Source organism: Plecotus auritus (genome assembly GCF_963455305.1).
Source record: "Plecotus auritus genome assembly, chromosome: 4".
Lineage (NCBI taxonomy): Eukaryota > Metazoa > Chordata > Mammalia > Chiroptera > Vespertilionidae > Plecotus > Plecotus auritus.
Window position 1 is genome coordinate 151,851,194 of NC_137775.1, and position 17,792 is coordinate 151,868,985.

The following is a 17,792-nucleotide window of genomic DNA, read 5'->3' on the forward strand; positions in this document are numbered from 1 at the left end:
TAGGTTTGGGCTTGCTCTGTTGGAGTGCTAATACACAGAGGCGTTGCCAAAATATATGCCTGTGTGCTCATAAACATGGAAAAAAGCAAACTATGTTAAACATTGGCAAGAAATGTTATCCTACTTATATAATGCTATTATTAACCCTGTAGATATATGTCCAACGTTGGAGTCTTTGGAAAGTGGAAACAATTCAACAACTACACAAACATGAGCTATTTTTATATTTAAGGCCATGTGTATATGAGACAGAAGAATTGGGACCCCGCAGAAACAATAGGCTCATTTTCACGGTCTTCAAGGGGGCAGTGCCAAAGAAGATGGGAATGAACATGTGAACCCAGCCACCTCTCTCCTGGTCCGTCTCCAGGCTTTCCTCTACCTGCAGTCTGTCTCCCACCCTGTGAGCACACTAATGCTCTCTCTAAAAGGCAGATCTGACTATTTCATTTCCAGTTTCCATCATTTATACGCATACTCGCCATTTACATTATTGGATAAAGTCAAAGCTCTTTAAAATTACTATACCTTGGATACCCTCTGAGGTCTTGCCTCTGCCTCCCTTTCCAGCCTCATCTTGCTCCAAACCCTGCACACACATCGTTTCAGCGACCAAAGCTGCTTTGCTTTCTTTGCTGGCTCGCCAGGCTGCTTCTCACTGTTTACCTTTGCTCAGGCTGTGCTCTGCGATGGGAATACTCTTTCCCTCAGTCCTCAGGTGCTGCTTTCCTCCTTGGCAGGCTTAAAGGCTTACTTTAGACCCCACTGCCTTTCCCAAGACATCACTGACTCCCAGGGAGGAGTTTGCTGCTGCTCCTCTGGGTTCCTGTCCTATGTAACCCTAATCACAGTGTTTCTGCCTCCTCCACTAGCCCAACGGGCCCAAAGGGCAGGAGATGTGTCTCATTTTTTGGGGTAGTCACAGCACAGAGCACAGAGCATAGGAAACACTCTATAATACAGAGTGGGGCAGAAGCAGGTTTACAGTTGTGAGTACGTGAAGCACAGAGTTTATTCTTGTATTATTTTTTATTAATTACTATATTACTTTCCACACGAACAACTGTAAACCTACTGTTGCTCCACCCTGAATACGTTTAATGAATAAAACTATATGGAGATTCTAGTAGGCAATGGACAACATTGACTAGAACTTGAGCTTTCATCTTGGGTTGACATTGATATATGTCATAACTAACATTTCAAAAATAAATAAGATCGACCTAGAGAGGGAGAGTGAGAAGGAAAGAGAGAGGGAGAGGGAGAGGGAGAGAGTGTATGGACGAGAAGAGGACTTAGAATTGAACCATGGGGAATGTTTACTTTTAAGAGCAGTCAGAGAAGAAACAGTGAAGGCTCTTAAGAAGGAATAGAAGAGAAGTAGGTTGAGAATAGAGAGGTATCACAAAAGGCAAGAGAGTGAAGTTTCAGAAGGAAGTTACCAAGTGAGCATGGCCTCCTAGATTTGAAAATAGAGAGTGACTGGTGGCTTTTGCTAGAACAGTTTCCATAGAATAGTGGGGCAGAAATCTAATTGTAGTGAATTGAAAAGTGGACAAGAGGTGAGAAAATGAGCATTAGGTATAAACCTATTGTTCCAGAAAAGTGACTAAGGGAGTGGCAGAAGAACATAGAGGCAGGGAAACCTGTTTTAGGTTTATAGAAGCTGGAGGAGACTCACTTGAAGCAACAAATGGAGCAAGTTCCTGAGGCAACAGGAGGGACTAGAATGAGGGGCCTGATTGTGTGGTGCCCTCATTAAGCACCTGCTCCAGGATGGATCCACGCCCCTTGGCAGAGGTGAAGAGACGTCATGAATTGGCTCCTCCTTGCTGCCTCCCCAGTCTCATCATCATCATTCTTTCTGTTAACTTTCTATTCTACTTCATTCTTTCTGTTGATATATTTTAATTTATCTCTATTGTTGAAAGTATTACAGCTGTCCTCTCCCTCCCCCCCTCCCGCATTGACCCCTTCTAGCCTGTAACTGCCCCCTGGCCCAGGCCTTCACCACACTATTGTCTGTGTCCATAGGTTATGCATATATGCATACAAGTTCTTTGGTTGATCACCTCCCACCCACCACCACTCACCCCTGCCTTCCCTCTGAGCTTTCTGTGGATATTTTAGTATCCACTATGTTAGCAATATATAGGTGTCCCAAAATGTGGATACACACACTTTGAATAATTATAAAGGCAAAGTTTATTAAAATACATTTCATCTTAAAAATTGAGCTATCAGCTGTTAAAGTTTGTATACATTTTTCTGGAAAACCCTGTATTTATCTCTATTTATATAAAGATATATAGGGAATTTGTTATTTATTATTGGTGTTATAGGGATTTAAAAATGAATCAAGTTTTAGTTCTTGCCTTCAGGGACATTCAGTTCTGCACTTAACAGATCATAGTCTTTAAATTTGGCTTTCTAATAGGAAAGTCAAAACAATGCCACCTGCATTGAATTTGTGAACATCAAAATATGTTCTAATTTTGGAGTCTAATAATATACAGGGAGGACCATTTTATCCAGTTACATTTCATTATTGTTTTTCCCTTTGAGACAGAATGGGAGACAAGTTTACATTTAAGAAGTTGAGTACCATTCATTCAAAAAGCTTTAATTTCTAAGAATATATTACCTTCAGAAATGTTTGAGTGCATTGTGGACAAATTCATAAGCCATTCTGCAATGTAGACACTCAAACAGTTCTTACATTTATGTGTTCTAACATTGGGGGTTTGAATTTAAATTTATTTTAAATATTGAGAATAGGATTCATTTGTGTTTTTTCCGAACAGAAAAATGCAAAGATGGTTTGCCTCCTCATATCACAGGGAAAAGCAGAGTCCTCTGATACATAAAGCATACTCCATCTTCCTTTTCCCGGTCCCCAAATGTTCATCTTCTCTGTGGCTGCCTCCCTAACGGTGCATAAACCAGCTTTCTGACCTCCTCTTGCCCCAGTTGCATTGTTGCCAGAGTCTTCCAAAAGGTCCACAATCATTTTAATATTGGATTGGCATCATGAATATTTTTGAAGATAGATTTTGTTTGTATAAACTACAAACAATGCCACACAGTATGGTTGTTCTCTCCGTTGCTTCTGGGAAAACTATACTGTAATTTCCACATAACTCCAAATCCTACATTTTGGTGGTGGGGTGTCTAGAAAACTGCTGACAGCTCAAAAGCAGCGGCAAGAGTCTAATGCTTATGGAAAGCTCTGCCCTTGCACGCCTGTGGCATTGGCACATAGAACCTTTCCTATAGCAGAACCACAGTTTTACAACCGGGGTCCTCTTTAAAGTGTGGTTTGCTGCCCCTGTAAATCAACCAGTTCCTGTCCCATGTGATAGAAGCCCAACCTGAAGGACTTTATTACTTTAATACCCATGACTCCAGGAAACAACTAGGAATAATAGAATGTTAAACATTGATGATCCAACTGAAAATAAACTTTTGCAACCCTTAGTGATGTTCGGGGTGGCTGTGTTGGCCATGCAGAACTCTTCCCCAAAAACCACATCCCCTAGCCAAGTGACAATTTACCTCTTCCTGCAATGGCCTATTCTTTCTAGAACCAATGTACCATAAATATTTAAAACTAGCTGACCACTTCTGTGTTCCCGGGGAGACTCACCAACCATCATTAAATAAATAAAAACCTGCTGCTACTCATTCTAGAGTGTTTATAAGTAGTTACCCTATAAGAAGCAGCTCCATTGCAATCCAGCTTGGAGTTCATCTGGTCTTGTAAATGTCCATTTAGGGGTCATGCTCGAAATCACTGTTTGTTTTCTGTCTCTCTCAGGTCATAGTCACCCCATTGTCTTGTACTTCAGGTTCAGCTCTCTGGGGGAGAGTTGCTTGAATCTTTGAGATCCTCTCTGACAGTACTCCCAACCCTGAATTTCATGTAGCCTATATTTTACTTTAGGTCACCTCAAACTTGCCATACATTTGGTGAAAGTCTGTTTAGCTGTTTTAATATATTCAGGAACAGAACCATAGAAACTTAATTACACACACACTCTCATACACGTACATCTATAAATAAATATAGATGTGTAAGCATGGACTCACTTTTAATGAAGTCCAGTTAAGAGCATTTACTATTCCTGCATAATAATTTCAGTAAGTTTAAAAATTGATCCATTTTTAAATCACTTTCATGCATCCGAAGAGTCAGGAGTGTTTGACCCTTGAATACTTGAGGTCAAATTACTTGTCAGAGAGTTGAACTTGTGAGAATTCACATTTTAATGTAGTGTCATTGTGATGAAGTGGAACTTTATTTCCAGAAAAAGGGGAAGTAGTGGAGCTTCAAGCAAAATCAATACTTCTATTTAATTTGATTTACTAATAATATCAAAGAGTATGAAGAGACCACATGCATATACTTCTTGGAGCAGGTAGAGAGGATAGAGAGGACAGCAAAGCCTGTGAGGCTTTGATAAGGTTCTTCTCTCCGTGTTCATGCAGGACGAAACAATGAAACACATCTCTGAGTGTTGTCCTGGGATCCTGTATCTCAACCTGTCTAACACAGCTATCACCAACCGGACGATGCGGCTCCTACCCAGGTAATGCTTCTTTTATTTGTATTGCACTGAAAAGAATTACGCTCCTCTAGGCTTGGGCGTGCTCTAGCATTCCCCAAAGGCAGTGCTCCTTTTAACAGCACCCCAATACTGTGGCACCCCTGTTCTGATAGCAGGACTGCTGCTTTCAAGTCCCCGAGCTGGTGCCTACCTTCTCCTTGCTTGGTGGGCCCAGGTCCTCTGCCCTAGTTTGAGTTAGGCTCTGCTGTCTCTTTCTGGTCCCCCTTCCTGGGCAGTGAAGTCGGGCCCTAAATTCCAGTCCAGCATCTGGGACTTCTCTACAATAGAATACCTCATGCTTTCAGCTCTGTGTCCCAGACTCCCCGTTGCCATGCTCTGGTTACCTCTTGGAACATCTACCACCTCCAGGAAGCACTATTTACATTAATGAGTTTGGCAAAGTCAATAAAAGCCTTGTGTGAGAATTGATTAGTTACAAGGAATTTACAATAGGGAGTATTATGTATTTTACTATTATTTGTAAGTCGTGTGCTACACACCTTTTATATCTGCAAAATGTTGTTCTGTAATCTGATATTTCTGGTTACAGAGAAGTCTAAAGCCAGCTTGATTTTTTGGTTCCTTTTTTGGTAACCCCCCTTTTTTTTTTCCTGCCAAGATGCAAGAAATTCCTTTTCTCTGAAATATTCTAAGTATTTTCCAAGTTTAATTGTGTTCTTTCAATTAATTTTCCTGAAACATAGTAAACCTGAACACTAAAACTTAGCTCTTTTCTCAGCCAAGGAAGGTATTTTTCTTTTTAATGCTTCTATTCGATTTACTCCAGTTTTATCTTAAGATCCCCTTTTATATTTAGATCAAAATTTTTAAAAAATATATTTTTATTGATTTCAGAGAAGAAGGGAGAGGGAGAGATAGAAACATCAATGATGACAGAGAATCATTGATCAGCTGCCTCCTGCATGCCCCACATTGGGGATTGAACCTGCAACCTGGGCATATGCCCTGACCAGGAATTGAACCATGACCTCCTGGTTCATAGGTCGATGCTCAACCATTGAGCCACACTGGCTGAGCTAGATCAAATTTTTATTCTTGTCCTTCAAAGCTGTCATCTTCTCTCTCATTTTTATCTCTGAATATATTTCCTATATAGAGAGCATAGAGAGCATACTGTATTCTCTATGTCTCTCAAAGTGTGTTCCAAGGATAGCAGTATTTTGATAAATGTTTAATAACTGTCCAGGGTACAGGGAAAGGGGATGTTCTGATTTGTGGAAGCTACTGATTTCTGTGGTGTAAATACTTCCACCATGGCCAGTTTTAAGCTACCAACATGACGTCACTGAACGTGGAGTTGGGAAGCGATGCTCAATAGGCTCTTGTGAGCTGGAGTTCTATAAGTTTCTCTAATCTTATAAAACATCATTCGCTACTTTTCTTTAGACATTCCGTATTAAGATATATATTGTATGTATATATGGGCATGTATGAATGTGTGTGTGGCAACAGATAGAAAAATAGGCCCCAAAATGAGAATTTTGTTGTGATTTTAATGTTCAGTTTTTGCTATTTAGAGAAAATTTAGGATAAATGCTACTCAATACTGATGTGTGTTTTTTGTCATCTGAAAAAAATGTACACTGAATTTCTTATCTATTATGAAAATATATTTCATAATGATTCTCTATTTTTGCTTTGTTTTCCATTGTTTCAAACATGCTTGGGTATGCAAAAGTGTTCTTTAAACTATAAATAACCAGAGAAATGTTGTTTGTTGCTGCTGTCATTCTCTCTTCAGTGCCTTTAGCATTTTTTCCCAAAGAAATCCTTTGCCAGAAGAAAGATGTAATTTGTTTGCCCTTCTTGGCAACATTGATTTGCCAGGTTTTTAATTGAATATTTTTCCTCTCTTGGTTGGGGACTTGTTCAGTTTTCTAAAGTTGAAAATGAGGGCTAGCCACAGCTCATGCCCATTCCAGGAGATTTTTTTTGCTTCTAAATATTTCCTGAACGAAACCCTTTTTTTTTATTCCCATTGCCACAACCTAGGTGGCACTCTCAGCACCTCACTTGGCACAGCATCCTGAGGGTTCAGCCTCTGGTCTCTTTTCTTTTCTTCAGTCGGCTTTGCCTTATGCTGCAAGAAGTATCACCTGGAACAATAGTCTGATCATGTCTTTGACCTGTTTGAAGTCCTGTCTCTTCCCGGTTCTTTAACATTATCTGATCAAATTTATCTGCCCAGGTTTCCCAAGGCAAGTGCTTAACTCTGGTCATCTGATTGCTACATGTTTTTCTTTCTCTATAGCTGGAATGCCTTTCTTCTTATCTATGCTAATCCACAGCCTTTGTACCTCAAGTCACATCATCCACCAGAAGTCTATGTGGTTTCTCCTTCCCCTGAATTCTAATAGCAACATTCATTTGTGTATTCATCATATATTGATGAACTACTATGTGTGAGGCATTCTAGGCAAAGAGTAGTCATTAAAGTATTATGGAGCATTATATGTGATAGTGGTGTGGTATCTTATTATTTTTCATATAGATGAATTGATCCTTCAGTTGGCTTGGAAACTTCTTATTGGCAGACATTCTCATGCTGTATAGTCTCACCAGTGCCCATCAGAGTGGGGCAGAGAGAGGAAGCTGTGGCCTGGACTGGACGTCCTCAAGACCTAGCCTGTAAACAGGAGGTCAAAACACTGCATTTGGCTTTTCTGTAGGGATTCTATCATGTGAAATGGCCTCTGGGAAACTAAAGAGCCCACACACTCAACTCAAAAGAATCCACATGTGAATATTACAGACTAGGCCTTGTCTTGGTGATTTTTTTAGAGAAATTTTTGGTAAAATACATAGTAATTTTATATTCTTTCCAGTAGTAACTGCCTCAGTTATTGGAGATCTAACACAGAAAGCCTCAATTCTTTGATGTGAAAAAGCCAGAAGAATGGAGAAAAAATCATCTCTGTAGTTTCTATAAGAATTGTGGTTTCCTAAAGACTATCATAACAGTAGAAAAATAAATAACAAACAGAAACTTCTCCTTACATTAGAAACTTTTAGTTATCAAATAATTAGGAAAAGATAAACACTGACTGCAAACACTGCCTCAAAGCATAATTAGAATAATAAAGTTGTTTCTGGGTTGGGAAAATTATGAACCAGATCTTCCTCATGTAAGGGACACATTTCTTTGCCAAAATTCAAAATAAAAAGTAGCAGTATCGCATAAAATTTGCCAAATGCAATTTCATTGTCAACTGCTACTTTTCCTCAGCAGTTTCAAATCTGTGGCCCTATAAATCCCTAGAAAGGCCTACAGGGCCACTCAAGATTCCTGTATTTTGCTTTCAAACCAGTGGTCCCCATGAGGTTGAAGAGAGCCAGCTAGCGACTTTCAATCTGGGAGTCATTTCCTCTAATGAAAACCTTTTTTGCCAGTGGATCCCCCATGGGGACCAGGGATAGAATTCAGAAGTTCCATGAATTTTGATGTGGGGAAAAAACCCCTCTATTTTCACTAATCTCTAATGGAAATGTAGGTAAAATGTGGGACTCTTTCAACCATATGCACCACAAATATTTTATTATTATTATTCTTGTTACAAATATTTCAAAATAACATTGGCACTTGCCACTACTTCAAAATCATGGTAGACCTCTTTTAGATCATATAAAAATATTTTGATAATAATTATCAATATGATTGGCTGCTTTTGTAATCTTAAGTATTTTATTTTATGCATCAGTAACATTATGCTGACGAAGGATCCATAGATCTGTATGACATCTGACACACAAAAAGTTAAGAACTCCTAGCTCAATTCCCATTTTTTTGTATTTGATAACTGATCACATGGACTTTAAGAAATTAAACAATGGGCTTGGACCAGATTTAAATACATTTGAGTACTCATGATTTTGTAAGAAACAGTTTTACTACTATAGTTAAAAAAAAAGACTAACTGATATACACAGCTGAAAAATGGGATGAGAAGAATAATCTGCAAATGAGTGGGCAGCACATGAGAGGAATAAAAATGAAATCAGATTGTCAATCTCACTGGAGTTGAAATTGATTAAATATGGCATTACCACCATGACCAAAATGAGGGTGTAGATGCAATGTGAATCAGTTTTATGCGTCACTTTTGTCAACTGAGTAGATACTATTTCATTAAATGGAAGAAGATAGATAGTACAAGCCTCACAAGAACAATTAATGTGTTATTATTTGAGGTAGTAGCAATAGTAGCAATATATATTTTTAAAGTCTCTACCATATATCCCTGCTGGTTTCATATATATATATATATATATATATATATATATATATATATATATTAAATATTTGTATTGATTTCAAAGAGGAAGGGAGAGGGAGAGAGATAGAAACATCAATGATGACAGAAAATCATTGATTGGCTGCCTCCTACACACCCACACTGGGGATCAAACTCACAACCGGGCATATGCTCTGACCAGGAATCAAACCATGACCTCCTGGTTCATTGCTCAACACTCAACCACTGAGCCAGGCCGGCCAGGCTTCCTGCTGCTTATAATCATAAAAAATCACCCTCAATATAATACTATTACACTTATGTCCTCATGTAATTGTCACACCTCTAAGAGGAAAAGCAGGTAGAATTACATCCATGTTGAAGATGAGAAAACTGAGCTTCAGGAAAGCTGGAGGCACTCAGCTAGAGTTAAAAAAAAAAGTTAATATAATCTCCACTTAACAAATGCAGAAACAATCTGAGTGGTCAGGGAAGTTGCAATAAGTGTCAAAGCTGAGATTTGAATCCAATTTGGTCAGATTCCAAAACCTTGTGTATTTCCCATGGTGTCCTGCTGTCTGCCTCACTACTCCTTTCTCTGAATTAGAGAGCTGAAGGGTTGTTAGAAATGAAGTCCATCCCCCCATCCCCAGAAAAATTGTACTGTACTCAGTTGAATCACAAGGGTATACTCCAGGGAGAGGAAAATAAAGCATTTCCAAAACTTTGGCATAGCGCTTAGTTAACTGAAGGGACCCAGGAGAGGGGATGTGTCTTGAGGAGGTTAGTGCAGCTTTTTCCTTCACAGCCCTGCCCACCCAGCCACTGGGGATCCAGAAGGCATCCCTGTCTGTTCTGTTGAATCTCATAGACACAGTAATTACCAGAGAGAATCTGTGATCTGAACCAAATGATTCTCTATGGAATGGAAATCATTGTATCATATACATGTGTTTTTCAAATTTTCGGAATAAATCTGATTAATGGTCAGTGCTCGCAGATCTTATTTCCCATTTATGTGAAGGTAAACTCTATTATTCATTTGTGGGCTTTTTCTGCACAGAGAGGCATCTTCTTTCACTTTGGTTCTTTTTGCTTTCCCATTTGCTGTTAAACTGTTGTGACCACAAATCAAGAGCATGTTGTTAATTTCATTACAAGAGCAGGCAGTAGTGGGAGTTCTTGTACTTTTTAAAAAATGCCAGGATAAAGAGGATCTGGAAAGCTGTGAGCCCTTGCATAGCTTGTCCTAATTACCTCCCTTTTTTCTGGAAGCTCTCATTTTGGTCATGGTGGTAATGCCATATTTAATCAGTTTCAACTCCAATGAGATTGACAGTCTCTGATGTAGTTTTTACTCCTTTCATGTGCTACCCACTCATTTGTGGACTCTTCTTAATCCATTTTTAAGCTCTGTATATCAATTAGTCTTTTTTAAATTATAGTTATGAAAGTGTTACAAAATCATGCATATTCAAATCTAATTTCTCAAAGCATTTGCTGATCATGTCCATTTTAAGAGCCTGTTGTGTTCAACTTTGCCTCCTTTCTGTCCAAATCCTCACTCTCATGTAACAGTTCATCGCCATTTAAATGTTTACAAAGGGTTTGTATTTCCAGACATTTTGCTCATTACTTTGGCGCCTCAAAGATAAAACCTAAATGCAACAATAATGCAAACTCAGTAACTTTGCTTTCAAACACAAGCTAACTTCCAAACAATATGAATGCACAAGCCTCCCTGCCCCCACAATTCCAGGCTTTATCTCAGCTTTCTTAAAAATCTAGGCACATCTTCCTTTTCATTTGAAATGTAATTAGGCATTATCTGAAAGTTATGAAATCTCCTGTACTTAACAGGAAGAGCATTAACAATAAGGTTCAACTGTTGAACATTTGCAAGGTGAAAAGATTCACTTACAGTTTTACTTCTCTTTGTCACAGTGGCTTAAGAAAGATGTGAGAAAACAACTATATTCACTTTCCTTCCTCTCTCCTCTCACCCTCTTTTCAGGCACTTCCACAACCTACAGAATCTTAGTTTGGCTTATTGCAGAAAATTCACAGACAAAGGTTTACGGTACCTGAATTTAGGGCATGGATGCCACAAGCTCATCTATCTGGACCTTTCTGGCTGCACCCAGGTTTGTCTTTTCAGTCTTCCCTTTCCTGCAGCAGGCGAGGAAGTCCTCCGGAGAGCGGGCTGCATCCAGTCCCCATGTTACACTAACGCTGTGCACAGACTGCAGCACACTTTTCAGAGGTTTTAAATTACATGGCCACAGCTGCTTACATTTTCCCCAGGATCGTTACTATAGGCTCTTGGCTTCCTTCCACTGGGGTGTCACATCCACAAACAGGCAGAGCTCATTGGATGATGAAACAGACCACTTCTGTTAGATACTCTGAACAGTTATTATGCCAGAGTCCAAATCTTGAAATTTTAAAAATTGCTACCAAGATACAAACAAAGGAAAACTCTTTTGAGGGAGAATTTGCAAGGAACTTTCTGAAAAGTCAGTTGGCTCCCACATGGGCTTTCAAAGAGTAAACATGCTTCAAATGTAAGTGTAAAAAGAAAATACAAAACAGATAGTAGTTTTAAAAATTTCATTATACCCTTAGGCTAAATAACATGCAGATTTGAGATCTATATGGGGAAATATTTAACTACGAAAAAACAGATTAAAGAAATTTGGGTAGAAAATAGGGTAGAGTTGTGGAGGGTAGGACATGGAACTTTGGCAATAGGTGCCGTGTCATTGATGGTTTCTTCTACTCTATTTTGATCGATATAAGTCATAATTCTTTTAACTTCTTTTCTGTGTATTTTATTAATATTAGTATCATAGTTTGTTCTTCCTGTGATACTACAATAGCACAGATGAGAACTGGCTGAAATATTGCTAGTTACCATTTATTGAGTTGTTACTATACGCCAGGCACCATGTTGAGTGCTTCACACATATCAGATTTAGTCCTTGTACAAATGCTGTGGAGTATGTATTTATGATGCCCATTTAGAAGTGAAAAGACCCAGGTTGCACTCTGGTAGACATCTGTTGGTAGATACCTCAGTTTCATGGTTATTAGGCAGTGGGGAGGACATAGGGGAGAGGAGAGGAGGACTCTAAGCTAGGTCTGAAACATCTAGAATTTACATTTTTAATGATCCAATGATGTGCAACTTGCTGAATAACATCTACCCATCACTCTTATGACCCGGATGGTCTTGCCTCCAGCTTGACTAAGCTTTAGAAAGGCTTCTCTCTGAGTGTTGGCCCCTAACCTCCTTTTTCTTAGAGCATTTATTTACTTTAGAAAACTTGCAGTTGTACATTCTTTTTCTGTTCCCTTTGAGATGTAAACCTCTTAAAAAGCTTTTTGCCAGTGTTGCAACCCAGGACAGTTTTTTTCGAGTACCTGGGAGCCATGCTTTGAAATGTAATCACCAAGGGAGATTACACCAGTATCTCCCAGTCTCTTTGGGAAGATAGAAGCCTAACTTTGATATGGGTGTCCATTAGCAAACACAGATAGCCTAATCTTGGAGAAAAATATTTGCAAATTCAGGAATACCCATATGTACTTGACATAGCCCATTGATCACTCTTTTCCCTAAATATACATCCTCTGATACTTTCCACTAGCTCACCACATGCTTGAAAATTCCCCACATAAGTGTGACTTACCTCCTTGTTCTTCTCAGTTTTCATGAGGTAATTACTAGGCAGTGGGGAGGACATAGGGGAAAGGAGAGGAGGGGAAACAACACACAACTCATACAAAAACACAAGTACACATATACAAGTTCTAAGCATAAACATTCTTAGACATAGAAAAGTAGATACTGTACCCAGCAAAGCTATCATTTAGAATTGAAGGACAGATAGATTCCCAGGCAAGAAAAAGCTGAAGGAATTCATCACCACAAGAAATATTAAAGTGTCTTCTTTAAGAAGAAATTTAAAAAAGATAAAAAATGAATGGTAAACTGGCAATAAATACATATCTACCAACAATTACTTTAAATGCAAATGGGATTAAATACTCCAATCAAAAGACATGGGGAGGCTGAATGGATAGCAAAACAAGATCCTTGCATATGCTGTCAACAAGAGACTCACTTCGGATTGAAAGACACACAGAGACTGATAATAAAGGGATGGGAAAAGATATTTCACAAAAATGGAAACAAACAAAAAAAGCTGGGATAGCAATACTTATACAAGACAAAGTAGACTTTAAAACAAAATCTATAACAAGAGACAAGGATCCAGCATTTCCACTTTGGGTATTTATCCGAAGAAACCCAAAACACTAATTGAAAACACATATATACTCATATGTTCATTGCAGCATTTTTTACAATAGCCAAGGTATGGAAATGACCTAAGTGTTCACCAATAGATAAGTGGATAAAGAAGAAGTGGTGCATGTATACAATGGGATATGATTCAGCCATAAAAAAGGATGCAATCTTGCCATCTGCAACAACAGGGGTAGACGTAGAAGCTATTGTGCTGAGTGTAATAAGTCAAAGAAAGACATATACCTTATGATTTTACTTATATGTGGAATATAGAAAACAAAATAAACAGAACAGAAAAAAATCCAAATGCTCAATAAGAATAAATTGTCTCTATAATCATATATACTGGTATATAATGTAGTTATATACATATTACTGTACAAGGAAATTTAACATGACCTGAAATCTTAGAGTTCATATATAAGAAGCTTTATAGAGGTATTCCCAAATTGAACATGATAAAGTTTTACGTAACGTTACTGATAATAAAGAGTGAAGATGAAAGAAGCTTTCAATACTATCAATTTTAAAGTTTTGATTACTTTTCCCTGATGGAAGACAATTATCTTTTTATTTCATATGTAGAAAATCTTACAGAATATCAAATTGTTATATAAAGAGGCCATTAAAGGGTATGTAGCTAAAAATGTGGGTAAAAGTATTACAAAAGTGTATTAATAAGTTAATTAATAAACTATAATATCCTAAAAAAAGAAAGAAAAGTTGAAATGATAAGTTTCAAATCAGTGACTATCTGGCTAGGTATGCATGTAAAACACACAGACATTGTCTCTCTGTCTTTAAATTTTGAGCCAACATTTATAATATGAACATAAAAATCTAGACTTCAAGCTTCTCTTAAAACACTGGAAGAACTGGCAAAATTGGGCCTGCGTTCCCATATGGCATCCATGGCTGGAGCTGAGTCAGTCTCACCCCCTTGAGGTGGAGCATGCTTCCGTTTGACACCCTCTCCACTCGGTAATGTGTACACGTGCACTTATACCTAGACTGCTACCACTTAATTGCATCGCCTACCTGTCCTCAGCAGCTTTTGAGCTTGGTCTGAATGTATAAAGAACAGATTTATTTTCCTGATTGTTCCTTAATTCGTGAGTCTCAAACCACAGAGAAGTTAGTATTTCATGTCATTATGCAAAACAACGGTTCGTTTATTTTGTTCATTCTTCTTCCATTTCCATTTGTTCATTTAATAGTTCAACAGAGATTTAACTCTAAGCATCAGACACTGTTTCAGGCACTGGAAATTGTACCATTTAATACTGAGCCGAGATGGGCTCCTTCTTATCCATGGCTATCTTTCAAATGGCTGCTGCTCTAGCTTCAGAAAGAAGAGGTGAAATTGGATGTTACTGCTTCCGAGGGACTTCAGCCCTTTGAGGACACTCTGCCTACCTCCTCAGTTCTGGGTGTGAGAATTGTTTATTCTTTCAGGCCAAGCTGCACTGATATGGCAGCACGAAAATGGTTTCAGAGAAGGAAAACTGACAATCACGTATTTTTCAGGTTCTCCCCTTGGAAACTGAAATCTATTTTTTTTTTAATGCGGGAAATTTTGCACTATGAAGTCATGTATTAATATATCTGACCAAGAGAAAAAGGTCCTAATAAAACAAAAAGACTTGAGAGTAGGCTAACAGCTAAATGCTTTTCGCTGGTGTGTGACCGCCTGCTGTGCACTGGACACTGTCTTCAGCATCCCTTTCTTCCAGGAACTCGGGGTTGGGATAAATGAACTATGTTACGGGCAAAGCTTTAATGTAGTCACAGCTGCGCCAAAAAGGAAAGATGTCTTTATACAATATTGTGGAAGAATTTTCACCATACTTGTTAGAAAAAATAAATAAATGGGTGATGGGGAATTGCAAAGAAAAGTGAAAATCAATTACATATATTTTAGAAATGTTTTGCATTCTTTTGGGATTGGATAAACGCTGTAGATGCATTAAGTAACGGGACCGATTGCCTCAGAAATACCAGCACTTGCACCTGCATCTGCTTGTCATCATCTTTTTTTTTTTCTTCATAGTATTACAAGCTGTGGTTGAGGTGATGCCTCTGCTCAGTTTCTCCTCCTCAAAGAAGCCTCTGCTGACATTCAGCCCTAAGTCAGGACAGGGCTGCTCCAGCCTCCTCTTTCGCTACCCATTGCAGACCTCTAGCCATATACTTGTCACTTTGAATTTTGTAGTATATTTTTTTACTTAAAAAGAATCTTTGTTTTTTTTTCTCATTCCAGGTTAAAAACAAGAGAGAGAGAGAGAGAGAGAGAGAGAGAGAGAGAGAGAGAGAGAGAGAGAGAGAGAGAGAGAAAGAGAGAGAAGAGAAAAAAAATTAAGTAACCTAAAAATTAACCACCTAGAAATAATACACAGTATTAGTAAAAAAGCCTTTTGGTCTTTTTTCTATGCAGGTCTATAATCTTTTAAACTAAAATGGATTATATAGTATACATATCTTTCACTTACTATTCTATAAAGTAAATATTTCATGAAATATTTTCCTGTAACTTACTCTTAATAGCTACATAGTATTCCATTATACCAAAACACCAATATGTATTTCACTATTCATTTTTGGCCTACCATATTTTGCTATCAATTGAGGAAAATTCTTGTAGCCATATCTTTGCATATGCCTATGCAATTTGGGGGTACAAATTTTTAGAAGTGAAACAGAGGATATAGTTATTTTTAAGGCCACCCATATTTTACAAAGGTTGTCAATTTACACTTACTATAAATGTAAAATAATGTTTGGTATCTTTATAAATATGTTTTAAAATATTTTGCCAATTTGGCATTGAACATGATATTTTGTATTTTTAATTTGCATTTCTTTGGTCATGAAAGTTTTAACCATACCCAGGTACTTAATACATATTTATTGAATGATAGCATTCTTATTCCAGGAGGCTGACATTGTTAAAATAGCTTTGAAATTAATTTAAAATTTTCTTTTAGAGCCTGATTGCAATGTTTTCTTCATGCTATTTTCAGAAGGAAAAATAAGTCTACATTCACTAAGCAGATTCAAAAATTCTGCTTGAATCAGTTGAACAAATTTAATTCATTTGCTTTTATACTTACCATTTACTCAAAGTTATAAAATCTAAGCTTATGCCATAAAATAGTTTTTTTAAACCCATGTCTAAACACAATTTGGGAAGACTTTATGGAGACAAAATAATTTCACCATGTAAAGAAAGTACCCTTTCCTGTACTCCTTTGTTATCCATTGTGTGGGAGACATTGGCGACAGTGAATGGGGTCCATCTTGTTCTAGGCTCTAGGAAATGCCGTGTGACCTAATTCACAGGAGACATTCATCAGATGTTTATTGAATATTTGGATTAATGGTTAAATAAGTGAGACTAATGAACTATTGTATGAAATGTTGGTAGTTTTCCTTTACACCTCATACTTTTTTCAGGGATTGATCCTCTCCCCTGTGGTTTTGTGAAGCTGTCACTCATGGCACCTTGAGAGAATATACCATGGTATTGGGAGCATGAGTTCTGGGGTACTTTTAATCCCGAGTTTGCCATTTACTAGTTTTGGGTCTGGGGCAAGTTTCCTAAACTTTCTGTATAGTCAGTATCTTTATCTATGAAATGGGGAAAATACTAGTATCTACCTCATAAATGTGTTGTGTGAATGAAATGAATTGATACACATAAGAAGGTTAGAACAGTGGCTGCAAAATAAGTGCTTAGTCATCATTAGTTATTATTATTATTATTATTATTATTATTGTTAGAGTACTAGAGGCCCGGTGAACGAAATTCATGCACGGGGGTGTGTGTCCTCCAGCCCAGCCTGCATCCTCTCCAATCTGGGTAGGATTGGGCCTAAACGGGCAGTCGGACATCCCTCTCACAATCCAGGACTGCTGGCTCCCAACTGCTCACCTGCCTGCCTTCTTGATTGCCCTTAACCACTTCTGCCTGCCAGCCTGATCACCCCCTAACCACTCCCCTGCCAGCCTGATTGATGCCTAACTGCTCCCCTGCCAGCTTGTTTGCCCCTAACTGCCCTCCCCTGCAGGCCTGGGTCCCCCACAACTGCCCTTCCCTGAAGGCCCAGTTGCCCCCAACTTCCCTCCTCTGCCAGCCTGGTCACCCCTAACTGCCCTTCCCTGCACTCCCTTGCAGGCCTGGTCCCTCCCAACTGCCCTCCCCTGCTGGCCTGATTGCCCACAACTGTCCTCCCTTGCAGGCCTGGTCCCTCCGAACTGCCCTCTCCTGCTGGCCATCTTGTGGCGGCCATCTTATGTCCACATGGGGGCAGGATCTTTGACCACATAGGGACAGCCATCTTGTGTATTGGAGTGACAGTCAATTTGCATATTACTCTTATATTATATAGCCTAGAGGCCTGGTGCACAGGTGGGGGCCAGCTGGTTTGCCTGAAGGGTGTCCCGGATCAGAGTGGGGGTTCCCTTGGGGCATGGGGCAACTTGGGCGAGGGGCCTGTGGTGGTTTGGAGGCTGGCCATGCCCCCTGGCGACCCAAGCGGTGGCCCTGGTGTCTGAGATTTATTTATCTTCTATAATTGAAACTTTGTAGTCTTGAGTGGAGGTCTGGGCCTGCCAGGGTAT

General features: G+C 38.8%; 1 protein-coding gene across 1 annotated transcript in view; it reads left to right on the top strand.

Moving 5' to 3' along the window:
* Positions 1-17,792, top strand: part of FBXL13 (F-box and leucine rich repeat protein 13) — a gene marked incomplete at its 3' end in the record, with an annotated part of 168,686 nt that overhangs the window by 78,662 nt on the left and 72,232 nt on the right. The window contains exons 11-12 of the mRNA XM_080665207.1: positions 4,489-4,589; positions 10,875-11,004. Of these exons, the coding sequence (XP_080521333.1) occupies positions 4,489-4,589; positions 10,875-11,004 (231 nt within the window). The remainder of the gene's footprint in view (positions 1-4,488; positions 4,590-10,874; positions 11,005-17,792) is intronic.